Raw genomic sequence first — 23733 nt, forward strand, 5'->3', positions numbered from 1 at the left:
CCAGAAACGAATGATGCGAGCCTATAATAAAAAGGTCAGCCCCAGAGAGTTTTGTGAAGGAGACTTGGTGCTAAAAAAGATTCTCCCCATGCAAAAGGATTCGAGAGGAAAATGGATGCCAAATTGGGAAGGTCCCTATGTTGTAAAGAAGGCCTTTTCCGGTGGGGCTTTAATCCTATGTGAGATGGATGGCAAAAGTTTGCCAAACCCTGTAAACGCAGACTCCGTCAAGAAATATTTCGCTTGAAAGAAAAGAGAACCAAATTGAAAACCCGCAAAGGGCGCTTTGCTTCCCAAAAAAAAAAACTTTGGAGAGGCCAATGTGAAAACCCGCAAAAGGCACCTTGAGACCAAAGGGGGCTTGAGTCGAAAACCTGAAAGGGGCGGCTCAAATATTGATCGGATTGGGCCATGAGGTGATTTGAGCAGATCAAATTTTGATCAGGGGTATATGATGGTTTTGCTTTACCTGAACCAACAAGAAAGGATATGCGGCGTCTTGGAGCATTGACAGAGTATTGCAGATCTCCTAAACACATGTCAAACTCAGAATGGTCTTTAGAAAGTTTGTACAGAGAAATTCAAGCTGCGATAACTGGGGCACCTAGTTCTTATTCTATTTATATGTGTATTCTTGAAAATACATTTTTTATTTTCTTTCTTTTGTTTCTTCTTCTCGCTAAGATACACATTCTCGATCCACTTCTTTGTTATCCTTCTTTCACTATCTTCGATGTTTTATTTCTTTTGAGTTATGATCAGAACCAGTTTTATTCTTGTCCATTGTTATGATCTTTTTGCAAACATGTTGCATTGGAATAATGATTAATGGACTAATAAAACTTTCACGAAAGAAGTTTTGCATATTACTCTGAAAAGTTTCTAAATAATATAGGAACCCGAGACAAGACAATTGTTTAGAGCACCAAATTTAGGAGTTGAAAATTTGAGAAGGAAGAGTCTAAATTTAGACTTTCTCCTTGGATTATGCTGTCAAGTGCATTGATTGAACAAAATGACAAGATGTAGCATTAAAAAAAAGCTTAAATAAACAAGCAAGCAATGATCACCAGGCAATAGGAAGAAGTTTCCTTGGAGAAGGAATTTTTTATGAGCGTTTGGTGCGACATCATTAGAATGGTATAAAGGACCAAAAAAATTTCACATCATGTATCCTCAAATAGTGAAGGAGAAGATCGAGGAAAAGCCACATATTTTTACCCTTAGATTACAGTGAGAAAGTGATGGTACAAATTCTGGCGTCCCAGTGGATATAACTTTGAGGTTTACAGTGGGGGAGCCTGGCTAAATGTTTCTTCAGAAAACGCCAGTCGAGAAGGAAGGTGTTATAGTACTTCGATGGCAAAGCCTTAATAAACTTCGAGTAATGATAGCCTAAGCGAGATCATTCACGAAAAATAAAATTCTGCATTCATGCGAACACCATTCACACATGTCTAGTTAGGAGCATTTGATTCGTTTTGATCATGTCATCCTAATAATTAGGCATAATTAGGCTCATTATACAGGTCGTGTTCTCCGGGGAATAGACCGAAGAATTTCAGATCTTATCTCCCTGAGGTTACAGTGGAGCAGATTGAAGCCAGAGATCTTATCTCCCTGAGATTACAGCGGAGCAGATTCAAGACAATATCTTATCTCTCTGAAGTTACAGTAGAGTAGATCACATCAGATTGAAGCTGATAATCCTATCTCCCTGAGGTTACAGTGGAGCGGATTAAAATAGGATCTTATCTCCCTGAGATTACAGCGGAGCAGATTGAAGATAGTAATCCTATCTCCCTGAAATTACAGTGGAGCGGGTTAAAATAAAGGATCTTATCTCTCTGAAGTTACAGTAGAGTAGATCACATCAGATTGAAGCTGATAATCCTATCTCCCTGAGGTTACAGTGGAGCGAATTAAAATTTAGGATCTTATCTCCCTGAGATTACAGCGGAGCAGATTGGAGACACTATCCTATCCCCCTAAGATTTCAGTAGAATAGATTAAAATAAAGGATCTTATCTCTCTGAAGTTACAGTAGAGTAGATCGTGTCAGTTATTCTCTCCCTAAGCAGTAGTAGAGCAGATCGAAGGTGGCGATTTTACCTCCCTGTGGTTACAGTGGAATAAATTGAAGCCAGTAATTCTACCTTCCCGACGTGGCGGAGTGGGCCGAAGCGCCAAAGCCTATACCTCTGAAGTTGCGGCAAAGAAGATTGAAGCTACAAGTTAGAACTCGCTGCAGTGCGGTGCTGTGGATTGAAGCAACAAGACGCAATGGACTGGAACGAAGTTATTTGAAGAAAAGAAGCACCGAAAGAAGTCAGGACTCAATAAGACCGGGCAAAATTGCCCCTTTTGAAGTCTTTGCTCTGTTTTCGTTACACGACAACAAGCAAAGAGGGCAAATCAGACGGGCTCAATTTTACCCAGGCCTTGAACTCAAAACACAAAATAATAAACTAAATTAAAACAAAATCCATGGCCCAAATAAAAACACAACAGAGGCCCAAAATGGCAAAACCCTAGCCCAATTCGGCACCACGACCAAAGACCTCGCAGTGTCAGACATCTCCTTGTGCCTTCACAACAAGACTCGACGCTTGAAGCACACGGCGGTTTTGCACCAAAATGGTCAGGTTATCCTTCCAACACCGTTGACCTTGCCCAAAACCTGCAAATATGACAAAATGATAGAAGAAAGCAGGGACAGAAGAACAGTAGAATACAGTAAAAAAGAAAAACAACGTAATCGGCTATAAAAGCCGAACCTAATGTAATTCAAAGGAGGTTTTTTTTTCCTCTGGAATATTTGTGAACAAGAAAACAGAAATCAAAAGGTTTAGATTTATCCATTTACACTCCTTTTTAATCTATTTATTTTTTTGAGTTCATTATTTACATGCGAAAGTAGAAACGGAAAGAAAAGGGGATAATCGGACAAAAGCAGATCTAAAAATCTAAGAAAAGGGGCTGATTCCATTTCTTTTTCTATTCGTTTTTTATTTTTTATTTTTCTTTTTATTTTTTTTCTGTTGTTTTCATTACTCTTTTCAAACAAAAAACTAGGAAAAGAACAAAAAAGAAAAGGGAGAGTACCTTCCGGTTTCGAAAGCTCGTCGCCGGAGATCTTCTCGGTGTTGGAATCGGACCGAAGAGGGTACGAAAACTCCCTCCTTTTTTCGGCTTATTGGGTCTAAAGGACATTTTTTTAAGGATCGAGAATGGGGATTTAAAACCCGCCTTTTGAGTGACTCCGGCCACCGGCCACCGTCCACGGCGAGGCCGGTGACGGTCTCTCTCCGGATTCTGGACAGTTCTCGGAGAAGGCAGAGAGGAGGAGGGAGAGCCTTCTGAAATTTTTGTAAAAAATAAAGGGGAAGTGTTTTAGGTTTTTTTTCTATTTATAGGGTATCAAAACGGTACCGTTTTGGGAGGGTTTAAAAGAGTCCCAAAACGACGTCGTTTCGGGGCCATCCGACCGACCCGACCCAGACCGCCTAGGATCCGCGTGTTTCTGCGGTGAGGGGATATTTGTGCGCGAGATCCTTCCTCTTTTGCGCCTAGTGCAATCTGGTTCCTTTTTGTTTTTTAATTTAGCCGTATAACTTTACTTTTGTTCCATTTTAGTCCCGCTCAAAGTGTTGCGTTTTGGAGGGAGGGATATTTACTGTTCTGGTCCCCTACCCTTTAAGCGCGTCACAATTTGATCATTTTCTTTGTTTCCAATTTCGATTTCAGCCTTAAGGTTTCGCTTAGTTTCAATTTAATCCTCTGCTGGATATTTTAGTTATTTATCGTTAAATTGATCATTTTAATATATTATTATTAGTATTATTGCTTGTTATTGTTAGTTTTGTTTTCTTTCCATTTATGTATTCATTATCTTATTATTTCATGAGTTAACATATTTATTTCATTTGTTTATTTTACATGTATATATCATTTTGATCATTTATTATTTATTTCAAGTTTTTTATACTTTCAAACTTTTCTTACTATTATAATTACTATTATTATTATTATCATACTAATTTTTATATTTGTTTATCGTTTTCATATATTATTTTATTTTATTATGTGCTATTATTTAAACTCTTTTATTATATCTTATATTCCATAATGTATTAATCTATGTTTTATATTACTCCAATACTGTCTATATCTATATAAATTGTAATAAACTTTTATTCCAATACACGTTCCTGATATACGTATATTTATATCTTTTATATTACTTTATAATTTGTACATGCCCATATCTACATACATGCTACTTCCGTGAATATACATACATCTATATATATATTCTTTACATTTTAAGATATACCCTTTTTGCATACATAGTTTTTATGTCTTGTATATACATACATTTTTATAGATTTTATAATTGATATACGTGTATATATATCCACATACATATTTTATACTTCATAATTTTAACACGTATATATATATATATATATATATATATATATATATATATATATATGTGCTTTATATTCCTATGAATTTTATTTTATTTGTTTATTTACTTTTATTTTAAAAGAATATTGCAATTTTATTTGTTTATACTTGCTATTTTGCAATTGTCTCTTTTATCTATTCATTTTGATTACTCGTATTATTTTACTATCGCATTCAATATAGCTTTCTATACATATTAACCTCGTGTTTTATTTCTACCGTTAATTTATTTCGATGCATAAGTTTCGACTTTCAAATAAGCAACATTTCGTGTTTAGATTCAAGAAGATCGTACCCTAACTTACTGGGTTTCGATTTTCACGATAAATCTAAATGCGTGAATCTCTTCAAACTCAAATTTTTAATGATCTCGGGATTTATAAAGGATCGTATCCTAACTTACTGGTTGTGATCTCATTCTTAAACCTGAGATGATTAAATATCTTTTAAATAAGCATTTCTCATTCGCATATCGGGAATTCGAGATATTGTGTTCTAACTTACTGGATATGATTCTCTTTCTCGAATAACGTGAAATATTCCCATTTTCTCAAAAATTTTCAACGTTTTAATACAAGGATCGTATTTTTTAAAAATTCTTTAAAGTTTTCAATCTTCGGCATTAAGACCTTAACTAATCAACTAGGTACCAATTTTGGGCGTTATGAGGGTGCTAATCCTTCCTCGTACGTAACCGACTCCCGAACCCGTTTTCTGAATTTTGTAGACCAAACTCGTTGTTTTAATAAAATTAAATTGTTTATTAAAAACAACCGCTTTTAAAGGTGACCCGATCACACCTCATAAAAAAGATTGGTGGCGACTCCCATTTCATTTTTCAAAACCCAAGTCGACCCCGTTTTTCATCCAAAAAATGGTGTCAACAACATACATGACGAGGTCATTAGATAAAGTAGTTGGATGAATTGTTTTTGTAAAGAGTATACAATAAGGAGTTTTCAATTATGGTACTTCTTATGGACTGACTCCATGATTAAGTAAATTGTGAATTATCAGAACGATGCTTCTGGGTATAATTGCAGTTACTCAAGCATAGTTGTATATGTTCAGTTGGTCCCTTCGCTAGCTCACTAAAAGCTCGATCGAACTGCAGCTGAATCAGAAGAAAATTCTACGACTTTGGGAATAATTTAATTGAGTCGATTTATTCGATGTGAAATTAAATTATGCAGTCATGAAAATTGTCCTTAATGCATATGATGTCATGTAATGCAAATGCATGAAATAAATGCAAAAAGAGACGTTGATTCTGATTCAATTTCATTTAGAAAACTTTACTAGAAAACAAACTTCTTTACATAAAATAGATACTCCAACAGTCAACATTGATTTTTCTCTTCATCTGGATGTTTGAGAGAAATTTCACAAATTTCCAATGGATGCCACTACTAGCTCATTTTTCTTGATCCTGGTCGTGATCCATCGTCCACTCATCCTTGTAATGCTCATCAGCTTCTTTAAGGAAGTTAGAATGTCGAAGGCTCTTGAATAATCAGCTTGAATCCTCAGGCCACAAAGTAAAGTCATGTAGTCCTCCATCACCCTTCTTGTGTTTCTCAGGATATATTTGGGCAACCGTATTATCCTCCACTTTATCAAGAAATTTGTTTCCCATGACAACCTCTCTAATTTAGTAATCAAACTTGAATCAACACCTCTTTTCTAAGATGAAAATGCAATGCAATCATAATCAAAACCAAACAAAACAGGTTAGTACAAAGCAAACAAGAAACTAAATAGAGTACCTATTCGGGTGACCTCTAGGGGTTTGGAGTAATTCTACCTAGGGTGGGCTCCTAAGGTCTTCTACATGCGGTTTGATTCTAAAGTTGAGGTACCCGAACCAGCAGATTCCTCGATCATCACCCATTATAAGCTCATACGAATCGAGTTCGATTCAGGGGAATACATTTCCCTATGGCTACACGGAGATGAAAATCTCACGAAGACATAGGTACAGATGTATCCTGAAAGCGATCCACTATCCTATGCGGAGGTGAAAACCTCACGAAGGAATAGTTTCACACTCCCACATAGAGGGATAAAATCGTCCAACTTATGTAATGCAAAATACAAATACACTAAACGAACTTAGACCAACCAAATAAGCATACCATGATAAAAATAGTAAATGTAAAGGGGAATCGTGAATTTTAAAACAAAATTTGATTTTTCAACCATAAGACACAAATTAATCAATTCATGGCTCGACTCTTAAAATCAGTCCCCAGCGGAGTCGCCAAGCTATCGAAACCACTTTTTGAAAAGAAAAAGTTTGTTGCCGACTTATTTTAAAAAATGAAAATTGGAGTCACCACCGATCTTTATTGAGGTGTGATCGGATCACCTTGAAAATGATTTTGGTCTACGAATTCTGAAAAAATGAGTTCGGGAGTTAGTTACACATGAGGAAGGATTAACACCCTCGTATCACCTAAAATTGGTACCTAATTGATCATTTAATGTCTCAAGGTCGAATGTTTAAAAAAAGATTAAAATGCAATTCCCCTTTTAAAAAATCCTTACTGAAATTTATTATTTTGAAAACTAAAAAATTTGGTCATCTTGCTTCAATGAAGAAATCGAAACCCTGTAAGTTAGGGTGCAATTCTTTGAAGTTCCAATGACAACACACGAATTTGCTTTTATTGAAAACCTCGTCTCGAGATAACAAAATATCGTATCCAGTAAGTTAGGACACAACATTTCGAACTCCCGAGGTAAGCTTTGGTTTGAAATTTTTATGCTTTAATTTAAAAAGGAAGATTCGTTTACTTTAATTCAACGAGGAAAATTTGAGCCCAGTGAGTTGGGGCACAATCTTCTCGAGAATCTTGGATACCGAATATTTTGAAAACTTATGGATAAAACGATTTCAGTATTTTAAATCAAATGCAACCTTTTAAACAAACGTAATGCAATTGAATGATGGCGTACAACGCAAAAGGATAATTCAAAAATAAAATGTATACTAAATTACTAATGAATAAGGAATAATCAACAGACAAATACAAACAAGCATAGCAACATAAATCTCAATCATACATTATATAAATACCAATGTCAATATTCAAATGAAGTTAAATGAATTAATAATCAAATTTAAAAGATATACCAAAAAGTCAATAACAAGAGGAGAAATCACAATCGATAAATTATACATACAAAAGTCTCAAAATAAACTATATATATATGAATTTGGAATTGATTCAAAATAGATTTTTGAAAAACAAACACTACATAAAATAATAGTATTGTATAGGAAATATTATCAAAATATAATGTACAAAGTAATACATATATATTAATCTACATAAGTAGTATATGTAAATTGAAAAAACTTTATAATAATATATATACAAAAGTTTAAATGAACAAACTATGATAAAATAGAGTTTTTTAAAAATAAAAATAAAATAAACCACGTATATATAAAGGTAGCTAAAATATAATAATACAAAACCCACAATATATTATGTATGTATGTACAATGAATATAGTTTAATATAAATTATGTATATAAAATAGATTTTAATATATATATATACATTTAAAAGAAAACTCACAATTAATAATTATTATAATATGAAATCAAAAATAGATATAAAGTAAACATAATTCAATATCAATTATATATGCATATATATAAAATAGTATTATATTATATAAAAAATTTCATACAAAAAGATAGTAGTATATCAAAAAGTAAATTTAAAAAAAACTATACTAGAAAAATAAAAATAAAATAAAAAAAAGAAAGTATATAAACATATCAAATTTATATAAAGATATAAAAATGCAATAAATTTAAATAATAGTAATTAATAATAGTAATAATAATAATAATAATAATAATAATAATAATAATAAAGAATATTAAACTAATTAACAATAAAAAACAAATAACAAAGAGGATTAAATCGCAATTAAAACAGGTTTAATAGGAAATAAATCAAATCAAAACAAAATGAGGGATCAAAATGCAATATACGGATTATATGGGGGTTGGATCAGAAATAATTCCTTGCCCCCAAAACGTTGCACTGCATTGGACTAAAATGCCATAAGAATCAAAATACTTGGTGCAATTTAAAAATAAAATAAAATAAAAGATGATTTTGAAACATATTATAAAATCAAAGGGACTGTCTGTGAAAATAGACCAAATGACAAAAATGCGCGGATCTCCTTCGGGTCGGGTTCGAGCGCGAGTCAAAGGCTGATAAACGGTGCCGTTTTGGAGTCAATGAAACAGATCCAAACGACACCATTTTGTGAGTGCCATAAAACCCCCCAAAACCTAAGATATCAGCCCCACCTCCCTGTTTTCCTTCGCCACCGCGCAAGCCTGAAACCTCTACTCTCAACCCCGATTTGGAACGGAAAAAGCAGAGATTCCGACGGCGCACTCACCAAGGTATGGCTTACTCTATTTGTTTTTCTCTTTTCTCAATAAATAAACAAACAAAGAAAAAGAATCAAAAGATTGGAAACGAAAATAATCGAAAAGGAAAAAAAACTCAAATCACCTTGAAACTGCTATTCGATTCTCTTTTATTTCTTTTTTTTTTAAATCCCCATTTTACAGATTTTTTATGGCTTTTTATAGCCAAATAAAAGGAAAATAACATAATAAAAATCTATTCTACTTTCCTATTCTGTTTTTATTATTTGCTGTCAAATAGAGGTGTCCATGGGCCGGGCCATTGGGCCACAAAAAATTTCAGCCTGCCCGGCCCAAATATGGGCTCGAGATTTTGCCTGTGCCCGCCCGGGAAAAAATATGGGGCCGAGCCTGCACTGCCCGACCCATTTTAATTTTAATTTTTAAATAAAATTAAAACTAATTATTATTAAAATTAATTGTTAGTAAAATTATCAAATTATTAATTGTTAATTGTATTAATTGTTGTAATAAAATCTAACATTTGATTAGTAAAACAAACTTGATGTTTTATTATTATTATTTTGTAACACTATCAACTTGTTATTTTCGCATGTTTTATTATTATCATTTGATTAGTAAAGTTTGGTTATTGATATTTTGTTGTGATTTTATTTATTCCGATCAATGACGGGAATTGCAACTAGAATCGCAGATGAAAGAAACCTTCTTGACTCAAGTCGATCCTCTTCTTCACATTCATTGATTTTTTTAAAATCAGTGTATATGTTGATTAATTCTTAGGTTAAGGTAGTGAGTAGTGACTACTTGCAGAAGGCCCTCCATCTTTTTACTCTTTTTGTAGATTACAAAGCGCTATCTTTAATTTGATTTTGGGTTCCATTTTTATGTTTTGTTTGATGCTCCATATTGGTTAAAGTAGTGCGATGATTGCATTTTGGACTTTTCTTTGCCAAAGATGTTGTCAATCCTCAAATTAAATTAGGCAACAAAATATAATGAATTGCCATAACTCATAATAATCTATTCAAACTTGACAATACAATACGGGTTTAAATAATCATAACCAAATATTCATGCTTGCTACATCATATAATTACATCATAGTCTTGAACAAACCTTTGTAATATTAGTAACAATACTCTCAAATCTCCCATAGGTAGTTCATTGCTATAAGTCTAATTTTATCACTTGCCAATTCTATCCTGTCACCTAAATTTTATAACAAAATATTTAAACATACTTAATTTCATAGCAATAAACAACAAACCATACTATTCATACATTAATCCATCAACATATTTAATTTTATAACAAAATATAAATTGTTAGCTAAATTAAAATTAAAACATTTAGAAAGAAAATATCTTAAAAAGCAATGAAGAAACCTCGTCGTCATAAATCGTCATCGTCGTCATCTTCGTCATCGTCGTCATCGTCCTTTTTGCAACCAATTTCTAACATGAAATAAGAATGAATAATTAGATAATCAAATTGATGAAAAAATAATATTCATCATTACAACAATAAAACGAGAATAATAATTACCTGCTGAAAATCCCTTAGCTCTCATCCAATCATCCAAGCAAACAACGGCTTGAACCGTTTTTGGCTTAAGTGAACTCCTGATAGGTGTGATAACTTTCTTACCCATGCTAAAAGCTGATTCGGAAGCTACAGTCGATATTGGAATTGCCAAAAGATCACGAGCCAATAATGAAAGCTCATTGTATCGAACTGAACTTTTGCTCCAATAATCTAAAACATCTATTTGACTATTCAACTCAAGCTCCGGTTCTTCCAAATAAATGTCCAACTGTGACTTTTCACTCCTAGTGCTAGATTCACTTAAATACTGTTTATAATCATCACTCTCATCAAAATATCCCCCAAAATCAGCACTATTATCATCGTGTTCATCCAAACCAGAATCAACAGGATTTTTATCCGAAACATTAGAACTCCCAGCCAAAGAGGAAGACATGGATTTGGATTTCTTAACATACTCATCAAACAAGAGTCTAAGATTGCTAAGAATGGTCTCAACAAAATCTGAAGCATGAACACCATAGATTGTTTTAAAGCAATACTGCACATAATTCAACTTGTAACGAGGATCTAAAATTGCAGCACATGACAATATCAACGAATACTCAGCCCAATACTTATTAAATTTCTCTTGCATTTGCTTAACCATTGGAGTTAAAAACGAATAAGGGCCTTTAACTATATCAAGCAAGAGCTTGTGAACCTTCCAAACCCCTCTAAAATAAAGATTAGCCGTTGGATAATTAGAACCAGAAAAAACACAAGTCACATCATAAAATACTTTCAAAAATTTGCAAAGAATAGCAACATTTCTCCACTCCTCGCTAGAAAGTGCAAACATTTGATAATCTTTATCCCGTTGGCCCCAATAATGTAGCACATCTTTATAGTAAAGAGAAGATTCAAGCATCAAATAAGTAGAATTCCATCTCACACACACATCTTGACGCAACTTTTTGGTCACATTCAAATGAAAACTTTTGTCGGCCACATCATAAAATCTTTTTCTACGAATTCCTGACCTTTTTATGTACCTAATCCCATTTCGAATCTTACAAACAACATCATCGGCAAGCTCCAAACTAGCTTTAACTATAAGATTCAATATATGTGCACAACATCTAACTTGAAAAAAAGCACCATCACACAAAATAGCTCGGTTTGCACGAAAACGATTTTTAAGACAAGAAACCATAACATCATTATAAGAAGCATTATCCAAAGTGATGCTAAAAATTTTCTTATATATACCCCATTGAGATAAACATAAAACAAGTTCATCCGCTATGTTCAAACCATCATACGGAGGAAATAAAGCTCTAAACCTTATGATTCTCTTTTGTAGCTTCCAATCTTTGTCAACCCAATGAGCAGTAATGCAAATATATTCATCATTAGTGTGCTCCGAATTCCAATTATCAGAAGTTAGACAAATTAAACCAGGTGCTTTACCCAACTCTTCTTTAACATGATCTCTCTCTTTTGCATAATACTTTAGGACATCCCTAGTAGCTATTTGTCTACTTATATTCTTAAAATTAGGACTAGCAATTCTCATCATGTATCTAAATCCCGGTTCTTCAACTGTCCTAAATGAATGCTTGCCACACACAAGAAAAGTAGAAATAGCTTGACGACACTCATCAGCATCAAACTTGTAGTTTTTTATAGATGGAACACCTTCTGGTGATGGTTGAGTGGCTATGGTGTATTGAGTGATGTCCTTATTAACTTTTTTCAAACAGCTATTTAGATGACGTCTTAAATGAGAGGTTCCACTAGAAGATTTAACAGAGAAGATAGTCTTACAGTGATTACATTGTGCCTTCAATTCATTTTTGTTCTCGCATTCAAGCTTTGTCATTTCATCCCACACCTTTGAAGTGGTAGACTTTTGACGTTTGACAGCACTTTCGTACTCATTAAACCCATCGTCCACAGGTATAGGAGTGTTCGAACTAGCCATAGTCATAAAAATTGAAGTCTTGAAATCGAAAAATAATCTTATTTATAACTCGGTTACTGAATATATATATACAAATATTTTATTAAATATACAAATAGGTTAAAACAAAATGCATACTTGCTGTCTAAATTGTAACTTATATGCATACTTTGATACAAATAGGTTTATATTTTATTAAATATAAAAATAGGTTCAAACAAAATGCATACTTGCTATTTAAATTGTAGCTTATATGCATACTTTAATACAAATAGGTTTATATTTTATTAAATATAAGAATAGGTTCAAACAAAATGCATACTTGCTGTTTAAATTGTAGCTTATATGCATACTTTGATACAAATAGGTTTATATTTTATTAAATATAAAAACAAGTTCAAACAAAATGCATACTTGCTGTCTAAATTGTTGCTTATATGCATACTTTGATACAAATAGGTTCATATTTTATTAAATATACAAATAGGTTAAAATTGTAGCTTAGATGCTTACTTTGAAGTTTGAACTCTTTAAATGCTTACTTTTATAAAAATTAATTTAATCTTTTAAAACTTACAAATATATAATTTGTTATTAAATATTTTTAATAAAATTAATACTAACTTTTGAAATAATTTTAAGCTACAATCAATTATCTTTAAAATTACCTTGTATAAAAAAATTTTGAAATAATTTTAAAAGGATATCATGGTCTACAAATGAAAACTAGATAAAATAGTTTAACTTTGAAAGTTCGTTACCGTTATGTAGAGGAAAACATAAACAAAATTAAAATGCAAACAAAAAATGAATAGGAATTGAAATATTGAATGGAACAAAAACATTTATTAAATTTCAAATTTATATATAAACCATAGGCAAATTATTAAATATATAATATAAACCTAAACTAGAAAACATCCTTTGCGTTTAAACAATTGAGATATTCATACTTATTCTATAAGCTAAATTACATATGTACCAAAAAAGAAATTAATGAAATCTATTACAGTGAATAAAAATCTATTAGCAGTAAAAATCTATTACAAGAAAAATCTATGAGGAGCGAAACCTCATATACCAATACATCTAGCAGTAAAAAATCTATTACAGTGAATAAAAATGAACATGTGCCAATAAAAGCATCAGGCAACCATAAAGAGAAAAGCAGAAATGAACAAATTAACCTAAATTGCTTATTAGAAGAGAAATAAAAGTCAAATTGATAAACACCTTAGCCAATTGTTGAGTCTGGATGATATTTATGCACCTCTGAAATACAGGCTGTACAAATTGAGTGAATCTGGTACCTAATGCCTGAAAAAGTAAAAAACATTAATCTTAATGTTTACTAAAATCATGTACTGCAGATTAAAAAATCATGCGGATTGGACTGGTTCCAAAACTAATAAGAACTAGTAGTTTGTACACACTCCCATTTTCCAAGTTATTGCACAGAAGAAGAAAAAGGCAAAAATCATTAAGCCAAAAACAATACTCTGAAGAGACTTCAGATCTCAATGGGTAAAATAAAAGTAAAACCAGCAACAATTTAGGTCCAATTTAGTTACAGTACGCATTAAAACTCCTGTCAAAGGATAAAACAGTTTAGGTCCAATTTAGTTACAGCCAACTCTATAGCAGCTTGAAGTCTCTTTCCAAAATACTGCTAGATGTATTCCCTATTCAATTACTTGCTGACCTCAGAGTAAAATAAAAAACATGAAACTAAATACAAACCAATACATGCAAATTAGCTCATAGGACCGAAACCTCATATACCATATCAGACCATAGCAAATTACTTTGAGGACCAAAACAACAAGGTTAATGAGGACAATATAGTTCCATAACTGGAGAGGAAAAAAAACAACCATTTAGTCTAAACGTTCAATCAACTCAAACAATTTCGCTTTAGGCTTTTGTAAAAAAAAATGATTTAATGAGTGTTGACAGTTGAGACGCGTTTCACATCTATGGAATAGAGTGGGACTGAACGTGGCTGGCCATCTAATCTAAAGTTCCTAGCCCCACGCAATGGGGCGTTGAGTTTGATTATTCTTTTCATCTAATCTGTTGACTAAACAACAATCAATTTCCTTACAGACCCCTTCTTCATCATTTCAATGTTTCACCCAGTTTTCTTATGGGCTTTTTTAATTTTAAAAAAAGTTTCATACTTCTAATTAAAGTGTTCATAGGCTCTTCTTTTAAAAGAGCAAGTCTAACAGACATCCATCAAAATTGGAAGTTGGTATCGAAATATCAGGATTACCAATAAGTGGAGACAAATTCTATTCCTAGGTTTTTTGCATCTTCTAAGGCATTGCAAAAAAAATAAAAAAGAACAGTTGATGAGACATCATTAGGTTCGGACCATCAAGCAAAGCAGCTATTACGCATGGCATCAATGAACCCTGAAACGTCATCTTAGAATCTCAAAACACAAAAGGCGTTTATTATATTTCAGGCTAGCATTTTTATGTAACACAGAAAAATGAAGAAACAAGAAAAGAAATGACAAACAAAGAAGATTAGCAGGCAAACAAAGAAAAGAGTAACCTGAAGAAGAATAATCAGAAGAAATGAAGTATCTTAAAGAGAATGAAAACGAGGAAATCGAAGAAGATGAGCAAACTCGTACCTGTACCAAACTCCCTTGTATGCTTGCTTCTACTTGGCGATTCGGGAAGAAACGAACCCTTAAACGCTTGATTCTGGAAGTGGGTGGAGGACCGGAGGTGGATTGGTGGAGGTCTTGACGGTGGAGGTGGATCGACAGTCAAGGAAGAGAAGGTTAGGGATTTGGAATTGGAAGACAGACGGTGGATTGGGAAATGAAAACTAAAACTAAAAAGTAAAAAACTTAAACATAAAAATAAATATATATTTTTTAAACATAAAAAATTTAAACTATTATATTTTAAACATAAAAACTATATAATATATTTAATATATTTTGGTAAGGGGGCAAGTTGCAAAAATTACTGCCGAGGCCAGCCCATTTTTAAATGAGACCTCTTTTACGCAAGCCCATATTTCAGGCGGTTCGTCCGGGCCGGGCCGCCCGGCCCATGGACAGGTCTACTGTCAAATATCACTGTTATTGCTGCTGTTATCCATTTCGTTCTTCTGTTTGTACTTGCTCGTTTGTTTTGTTGTAGGAGCTAGCTGGCGTGGAGATGCACACGCGCTTGGGCTACTATTGCGGCGCTGGAACAGAAGGCTAGGGTTTCGGTCTAGTTTAGGTTGAGCTAAGAATTTTGGGTTTATAATGAATGTAAATGAACTAGACTTTTTTTGGTATTAATTTATTAGCATATGGGGCTCGAGGCAAAATTGGGTATTACAACAGTCTTACTACAGTGTTCAGTTTTGCTACTATTTTTAGTATACACTATCTACAGTGTTCTCAGTACTGTGTACTACCTATAGTAGTTTCAGAATATACTACTCATATTTTTAAAAACTTATCAGAGTTTTTAGAACACTTACAGAATTGGCGCCGGAGACTCGGTGTACCACATACTCAGTCAAAAATATTTCAAACCATTTAAAAAAATAATTTCTTTAAAACCAAATTTTAAAACCCAAATTCATAGCTGAGTTTTGCAACCTACTCTGATACCACTAAATGTAACACCCTAAACTCGGCCTAGACACTATGGCCGAATCTGGCGATATTACATGGAATAGGATTTGAAGACAAGATTGTCTAGATAAAACCGTTACAGTTAGTTAGCTTTTATTTAATTCAGAAAAAGGTACTAATTGATTTGCTTTAAAACTTGTCTCTTAGCGGAAGCTTTTGTAACCAATTAATTTAGGGAAAATTGTTTCTATTTACGAAAACCTTAGTTTCTAGAAAAACCGTGTTTTGTTGAGTTGTAGTTTTTTAAAAAATCAATAAAAACAGTATAAAGTCTCAAATTTAAAGCCAACCAGTCCATAGTAGAGGTGCTCATGGGTCGTCGGGCCGGGACCGAAATATGGGAGGGTTCGGATAAAAATATAGGTCCGAAATATGGGTTTGGGCAAAAAATGAGGCCCGTTTAGAAAACGGGCCAGGCCTCGAGAACCACTTTTTTGGCTCAGGCCTGGCCCGAATATAAAATAAATAAATATTTTTTATTTTTTAATTTTAAAATATTTTTTAAATACTTTTTTTTTATTTTTTTATCTTTAAAATAAATTTTTGGTGTTTATTTAAAAATGGGCCGGGCCGGGCCCGAGCTTAGGATGCAGGATGAACTTTTTGGGGCCCGACCCGGCCCATGAGCACCTCTAGTCCATAGTCCAAAAGTCACATCAAAAACCCCAAATAAGTAATAAATTCTAGACATTAACGGAAAACAGTCTAAAATTTACGTGTGGCCACCATCGAGTCATTTGCTGCACCGACCTGTCAAGTCTAAAATAGAGTTTTAATATAAATATGCAATCCTTATGAATAAATTTTCAAAAAAATAAAGAATCATTTATTTATATTCTAAGTAATATCATAAAATTATATTAATTATTTATATTTGTTATGGTTGTTCAGTTATTAGTCAGGCTTTGACCCCATTACCGAATAAATAATTGGCCACCAAAATCACCATTAAACATTAAAACATAAAAAGACACTCCTCATCTATCTCACATTCATCCTCTAACATGATATAATTTAAAATAAAAATCTTTAACTTAAACTGATTTGTCATTGAAGTTATATATAGTTATTTGATCACACCAAAGAGAATGACTACCAAATAAAATATTATTTTTAATTTTAAAATTTAAAAAAACCACATTTTAAAATAAAAAGTTGACAGATTACACACTGGTGGCACCATTCTCTATGGCTTCACCACCATTATTCATTTTTTGACCCCCCAATTATTGAGAAATACCAATATTTTCTTAGTATTTATATAGGTGTCGCTATTCATTATAGCTCCACACAAAAAAAATTGATTTTTTTAATCTCATGATTGACGTGACATGTTGGTGGCACTAACCTCTTTCGTTCTATCAACTTTTATTATTTATTTCAGGTCAGTTACGTACATAATCAAGAAAGTAGGTTATTTTCGTAATTTATTAAAATTTTAGGATCAGCCTGCAAAATTTGATATTTACAAGCTAAAAATTCCGGGAATGGAAAAGGTTTGACCCATGTGCCGGGCACTGCGTTGGCGCCAATGGTCCCACAAAGAGGCGAATAAAGTCAGTCTTGTACCGCTTGTTTTTTTAATGGAAAAGATAAGGTTTTGATATAGCTTACGTAAACTTGAATACTTAGATTCAAAGAATATAACAGCTTTAATTCTAAAAAAAAAATCCATAGCTTTAAATAAGATCAAGGTCAGACGTTCAATTACATCATTAATTCATTATCTTTAAGAAACTGACCTTGAAAATAAATTTATGGGAGCACCCATCATGAGTCAATAGATGATAAAATGAAAAAAACATATTTATTTATATAACATTATACAGAAATAAAAATGTTAGTAGGCAGATAAATGACTATGAGTGGTCGGAATTAAGATTAGGTCGTCTTTCCTTCTCGCAGTCATGCCAAATGTTTCAGACATATCCAAATTTTCATGCGGTAGTCCACTTGGAAGCTCCCAATCAAAATGGTAAAGCAATTTTGCGAGAGGCAACTCAATGTTCGGAAGCGCAAATGATATGCCTGGACACATCCTTCTTCCTGCACCAAATGGGATATACTCCAAATTTGTTCCTTTGAAATCACAGGAACTATTGAGGAACCTTTCAGGATAAAATGTCTCAACTTCACTCCAGTACTTAGGATCTCTTCCCATAGCCCATGCATTGATTATGACTCTGGTCTTGGTAGGTACTTGGTAGCCATTGATTTCGCAATTCTCTCGACTTTCTCTTGGAACTAACAGAGGAAACGGAGGGTGTAACCTCATGGTTTCTTTGATAACTAATGCCAAATATTTTAATTCTTTAAGACTTGCTTCATCCACATCTCTTTTCCATGACAGACCTGTCTTACCTCATTTTGTGCCCTTTTAGCACCTTTGGATTTCTCAACATTTCTGCCATTGCCCAGTCTACGGTTGTTGATGATGTTTCGCCCCCTCCACCGAAGATATCCTGAGATTATATGAGCCAACATTACTTCAAGCTGATGGTAGATTTGCTTTTCAATAAAGTTATAAGCTATGAATACTAACCCAAATGATTGCTTTGATCTCCATATCAGTAAGGGAAAATTCAAGATCACCATGTTGTTGAGCCTTTAAAAGAACAGTAACCAAGTCTTCCTTGGCTTCTCCTTCACCTATTCTTCCTCTCTTCAGGCTGGCTCTGTTTTCATTAATGATGCCTTGAAGTATCCCATCACTCTTCTCAAGGAGAGCCTCAGCTTTCTGTCTCACTCCACTAATTAGCTCAAGCAATCCAAAAGAAGGGTACAGATCTGCTAGACCGAATCCAGAAGACAACTTTATTATTTCATCCACAACTATTATATAAGAGTCTCGGTCCTTGCATGTGTTACCGAATGCTGCTCTTGATGTAATATCATATGTTAACGAAAATATCTTCTTGGTGAGATTGATTGGCGACCCTTGGTTTGAAGATATATATTTCACAAGACCTGAGACTTCCTCTTGTCTGATTGATTCAAAGGATTGCACTCTTTTTGCTGTTAAAAGCTCCACTGTGCAAAATTTTCGTAGTTGTCATATGGTGCCATGACAATATCCCTGTAACCATAAGTAATCACATCTGCAGCAATCATATAAGGTCTATCAACGAAGATAGTGCCATGTGTTACCAAGACCTCTTTGGCAATTTCTGGTGATGAAACAACGATGGTGGAAATTTCACCAAGCTGTAGGTGGATTAAGGGTCCATGTTGATTGGCCAAATCTCTGAGAATTCGATGAGGTAGTGAGCCAACTATTTGATGTAAGTTGCCTATAAAGGGTAATCTCCATGGCCCTGGTGGCAGTTTCTTGTTCGCTTTGATTTTCTTTACTATTTTAACTATGACCGACAAGAAGAAAAAGGAAGGCAGCAAGATAAGCAAAGAGGGAAAAAGAAGCAGCTCCATTGATATTGGAGGATAGGATTTTTAAGGAGGTCTCTAGTTGTTTTAGAGGGATTTACAGAAAAGGATAAAGATTGTAGCTAACTTCTGAAGAAAGTGGTAATAGTTGAGGGTTGTTAGTTCCGGACTAGATAAATTATAATTTAAACCCCACGTTGCAGGGGTGGGGCTGTTTTACCCAAATAATCCAAAAAAATATTATATTTACAAAAATAACTCAAGTTTAAAAACAATCACCAAAATAACCTAAAATGAACAGTACCTACTCTTTTTTTGCATCAATGATTGGCTAATCATTGTGTCAGACTTAAAAAAATTATTTTTTTGGGTTCTAGCCTGTCAACGGCCGGAACCCATGTAATTTTTTTTTAAAATTGTGTAATACTGAAATACGGATATACGAAAAAGAAAAAAACAAAAATTTACGGTCTTTGGCTGTCAATGGCGGCACCCAAGATCATAATACAAAAAAATTTATTTTTTTTTGTATCAGAATCAAATAAAAAAATACGAAAAAAATAAAAAAAAATTTTGGGTGTTGGCACATCAATGGTAGGCACCCGATACAATACAAAGAAAAAAAAAATTATTTTTTCGTGTCGAATCGAGATAAAAATACGAAAAAATAAAAAAATTTTGGGTCTTGGCACATCAATGGCGGCACCCAAGACACAAAGAAAAGAAAAAAATTTTAATTTTTTGTGTCGAATCGAGATAAAAATACCAAAAATTTTGGTCTTTGGCACATCAATGGCGGCACCCAAAGATCTGATACAAAGAAAATTTTTTTATTTTTTCGTGTCGAATCGAGATAAAAATCTGAAAAAACAAAAAAAATTTTGGGTCTTTGGCACATCAATGGCGGCACCCGAGACATAATAAAAAAAATTTATTTTTCATATCGAATCGAGATAAAAAATACGAAAAAATAAAAAAAATTTTGGGTGTTGGCACATCAATGGCGGCACCCAGATACAAAGACAAAGAAAAAAAATTTATTTTTTAGTGTCGAATCAGATAAAAATACGAAAAAATAAAAAAATTTTGGGTCTTGGCTTTGTCAATGGTGGCACCAATTCACATACAAAGAAAAAAAATTTTAATTTTTTTGTGTCGAATCGAGATAAAAATACCAAAAAATTTTGGTCTTTGGCACATCAATGGCGGCACCCAAGACTGATACAAAAGAAATTTTTTTTTTTTTTCGTGTCGAAATCGAGATAAAAATACTGAAAAAATAAAAAAAAACTTTTTGGGTGCTGGCTGTCAATGGTCGGCACCAATTACACAATCTACAAAGAAAAAATTTATTATTTTTTCGTGTCGAATCAAATAAAAAATACAAAAAATAAAAAAATTTGGGTCTTTGGCTGTCAATGGCGGCACCAGACACATATAAAAGAAAAAAAAAAATTATTTTTTTAGTGTCGAATCGATAAAAAATACGAAAAAATAAAAAATTTGGTCTTTGGCACATCAATGGTCGCACCCAATCTGATACAAAGAAAATTTTTTTTCTTGTCGAATCGATAAAAAATACGAATAAAAAAAATTTGGATCTTTGGCTTGTCAATGGTAGGCACCCAATCTGATACAAAGAAAATTTTTTTTAATGTCGAATCATATAAAAAATACGAAAAAATAAAAAAATTTGGGTCTTTGGCACATCAATAGCAGGCACCAGATTACAAGATACAAAGGAAAAAAAATTTATATTTTTTTTGTGTCGAATCAAATAAAAATACGAAAAAATAAATAAAAATTTTTTGGGTCTTTGGCTTCAAATGGCGGCACCCAATCTAATCATATATATATATATATAGGTGGGATACTTTAAATTGTCTAGTTTGAAAAGTTTTTCTCCCTCTGTTTAAAGGAAAGCAATTTTTTTTGAAAATGAGTTCTCAAATACTTTTTGTTTATGTTCATTTCGATGGTGAAATGATAAATACAAATGAAGAAGGATGTGTATTCCAAAGCCGGAAAAAAATAGGAATGAGGTTCAACAAACAGATTTCGCTGTCGGATTTGAAACGGAAAATCAGTACAAAGATAGCAAGCCGTTGCGGAAAGCAAATGTCGAGACTGTTTTATAGATTTCCGATTTCAACTGATCCGCTAAAGTTCTCAGAAATGGAGCTTGAAGATGATGATGATTTAGGTACAATGATAGCAATTTATTGCCCCCCTGGTATAGAAAATCCCAGTCCAGTTGAGTTGTTCGCGGAGATAACTGAACCGGATCCCATTCAAATGGTAATTCCAGCAAGCCAGCGCTTCGAAATTGATTTTGATCTTAACGTCCCTTGGGAAGATCAGTCAGGCTTTGTATTGTCGGCGCCAACTCTCAAAAATCCAAACACTGGTGGATGTTCGTATAACACCCCATACTCGAGTCATTGTCTAGAGATCCATCCAGAGGTGTTGGCCACCATAGAAGATTGTGATGAAGGGTTCGATAATGATGATCAGTCCCACCGTGATCCCAATGATGATTTTAGTGACCCTGATTTGGATGATATCCCTGAAGACATAGACGAGGAAGGGCCGGTAGAGGATGAAAATGCGATCCCCCATCCGGTTGGAAACACGGGCCCTGGTATAATTATAAGAAATAATCCAAGAACCTTCATGAGCGACGTGGATCTTGATGCAGCTCTTGCACGCGAGTTCTCGGAATACCCAGATATTGTGCCAGCTCACTTAGTTCACAATGAATTTGACGAAGAAAAGTTGTTTATTGGGCAACAATTTGATAACAAAAAAGACTGTTTACATGCTATAAAAAAACTTAGCTTGAAGTTAGGTGTGGATTATAAAGTAACGAAGTCGACGCAGTCTTTGTACGCAGGAGAATGTTGGAAAGCGTCAAGTGGTTGTAAATGGCGTATCCGGGCCGCGTTAATGCAGCGGACACAGATGTGGATGATAAGGAAACTAGAAGGTCCACACACATGCACGTCTGCTCGTGTGTCGCAAGACCATAGAAAGTTAGATGCAAAAAACTATATGCAACTGCATCATCCCTTTGGTGAAAGAGTCACCCACCATTCCAGTGTCGGTCCTTATTGCGGATATGCAAGCTCGATTCAAGTACAAAGTGTCATATCGAAGGCATGGTGGGCAAAGCAAATGGCGATCGCGAGAGTTGTATGGTGGTGGATGTGTCATACAACGAGCTTCAAGGGTGGATAGTGGAATGCATGAGTATGTCTTGGGGGCGATCAGCGATTTGCAAACACTGCCATATCAAAGCCCTGACGGGGAGATACAACCGGGGAAACGAGTTTTTCACCGGTTGTTTTGGACGTTCGAGCCGTGCGTTAGGGCCTTCCCTTATTGCAAGCCAATGGTGCATGTGGATGGGACGTGATTGTATGGCAAATACACACAAATCCTCCTGATTGCTGTTGCACAAGACGGCAATCGAAATGTACTTCCGATCGCTTTTGCCATCGTCGAGCGTGAGTGCTTCGAGTCTTAGGAATTTTTCCTCACAAATCTACGGAGGCACGTTGTCAGAGAAGACAATATTTGTCTTATATCAGATAGATCGAAAGGATTACTTGCTGCGATAAGGCGATCGGGGGTTCCGTGGAGGTCTGTTTATTGCATCCGGCACATCGCGGCAAACTTTCATAGAGATTACAAGAATAAAGATTGGAAAAAAGAACTCGTGAACATGGGTACAATAATTTGTTTATGTTTATTTAAAAAATTACTTTCCAAATATTGTATTGTTTTTAATTTGGTGGAGTAAAATTAAATATGCAGCCTATGAGTTAGAACCGAGAAGATTCAGGCAGAGGTTCGCAAGGCTTGAATCTCAGATGTCATCTTTACCAACAAATCTCCGGACATGGTTGGGGAGCATGGAAAACTGGCAATGGACTCAAAGTTACGATGAAGGGTTTCGGTATGGGCAGATGACGACTAACCTTGTGGAGGCGGTCAACTCTGTATTGAGGCGCACACGCCATCTCCCGATTTCTGCTGTATTCTCGGCAACATTCTATAGGTTGGCAACATTGATGCCTAAGATGGGGTCGAAACAAGCTAAGCAGATCGAGGCCGGGCACGTGTACGTAAAGGGCGTCCGAAAGGCCATGGCGGTATATAGTCGAAGGGCACAAACAATGAACGTAGAATTGTATTCACGTGACTTGGAGACTTTCCGAGTACAGGAGTACATCGGTCGCCGTTCGGGTCTTCCACCTAGGTCGTATGCAGTTGATCTGCGAAACAGGCGATGCGAGTGCGGGATAT

The 23733-nt window shown here is 34.2% G+C and overlaps 2 protein-coding genes and 1 long non-coding RNA gene across 3 annotated transcripts in view; all 3 read right to left on the reverse strand.

The window, feature by feature from the left end:
• LOC105766279 (desmethyl-deoxy-podophyllotoxin synthase) overlaps positions 1–19575 on the reverse strand; it is a 60912-nt gene extending 41337 nt beyond the window's left edge. Inside the window, exon 1 of the mRNA XM_052633470.1 lies at positions 19335–19575. Coding sequence (XP_052489430.1) covers positions 19335–19470 — 136 coding nt within the window. The 5' untranslated portion in view covers positions 19471–19575. The remainder of the gene's footprint in view (positions 1–19334) is intronic.
• LOC105766296 (uncharacterized) lies at positions 13626–15212 on the reverse strand. Its single transcript, XR_008197827.1, has 2 exons — positions 15037–15212; positions 13626–13709 (listed from the first exon to the last, which is right to left on the reverse strand). It is a non-coding gene; the product is annotated as an uncharacterized LOC105766296 (long non-coding RNA).
• LOC105766290 (cytochrome P450 71D10-like) lies at positions 17830–18402 on the reverse strand. The gene has a single exon (XM_052633471.1). The coding sequence runs from the start codon at positions 18317–18319 to the stop codon at positions 17885–17887; it is 435 nt and encodes a 144-aa protein (XP_052489431.1). The 5' UTR covers positions 18320–18402; the 3' UTR covers positions 17830–17884.
• Positions 19576–23733: the final 4158 nt, after the last annotated feature.

Source organism: Gossypium raimondii, chromosome 7 (genome assembly GCF_025698545.1).
Source record: "Gossypium raimondii isolate GPD5lz chromosome 7, ASM2569854v1, whole genome shotgun sequence".
Classification (NCBI taxonomy): domain Eukaryota; kingdom Viridiplantae; phylum Streptophyta; class Magnoliopsida; order Malvales; family Malvaceae; genus Gossypium; species Gossypium raimondii.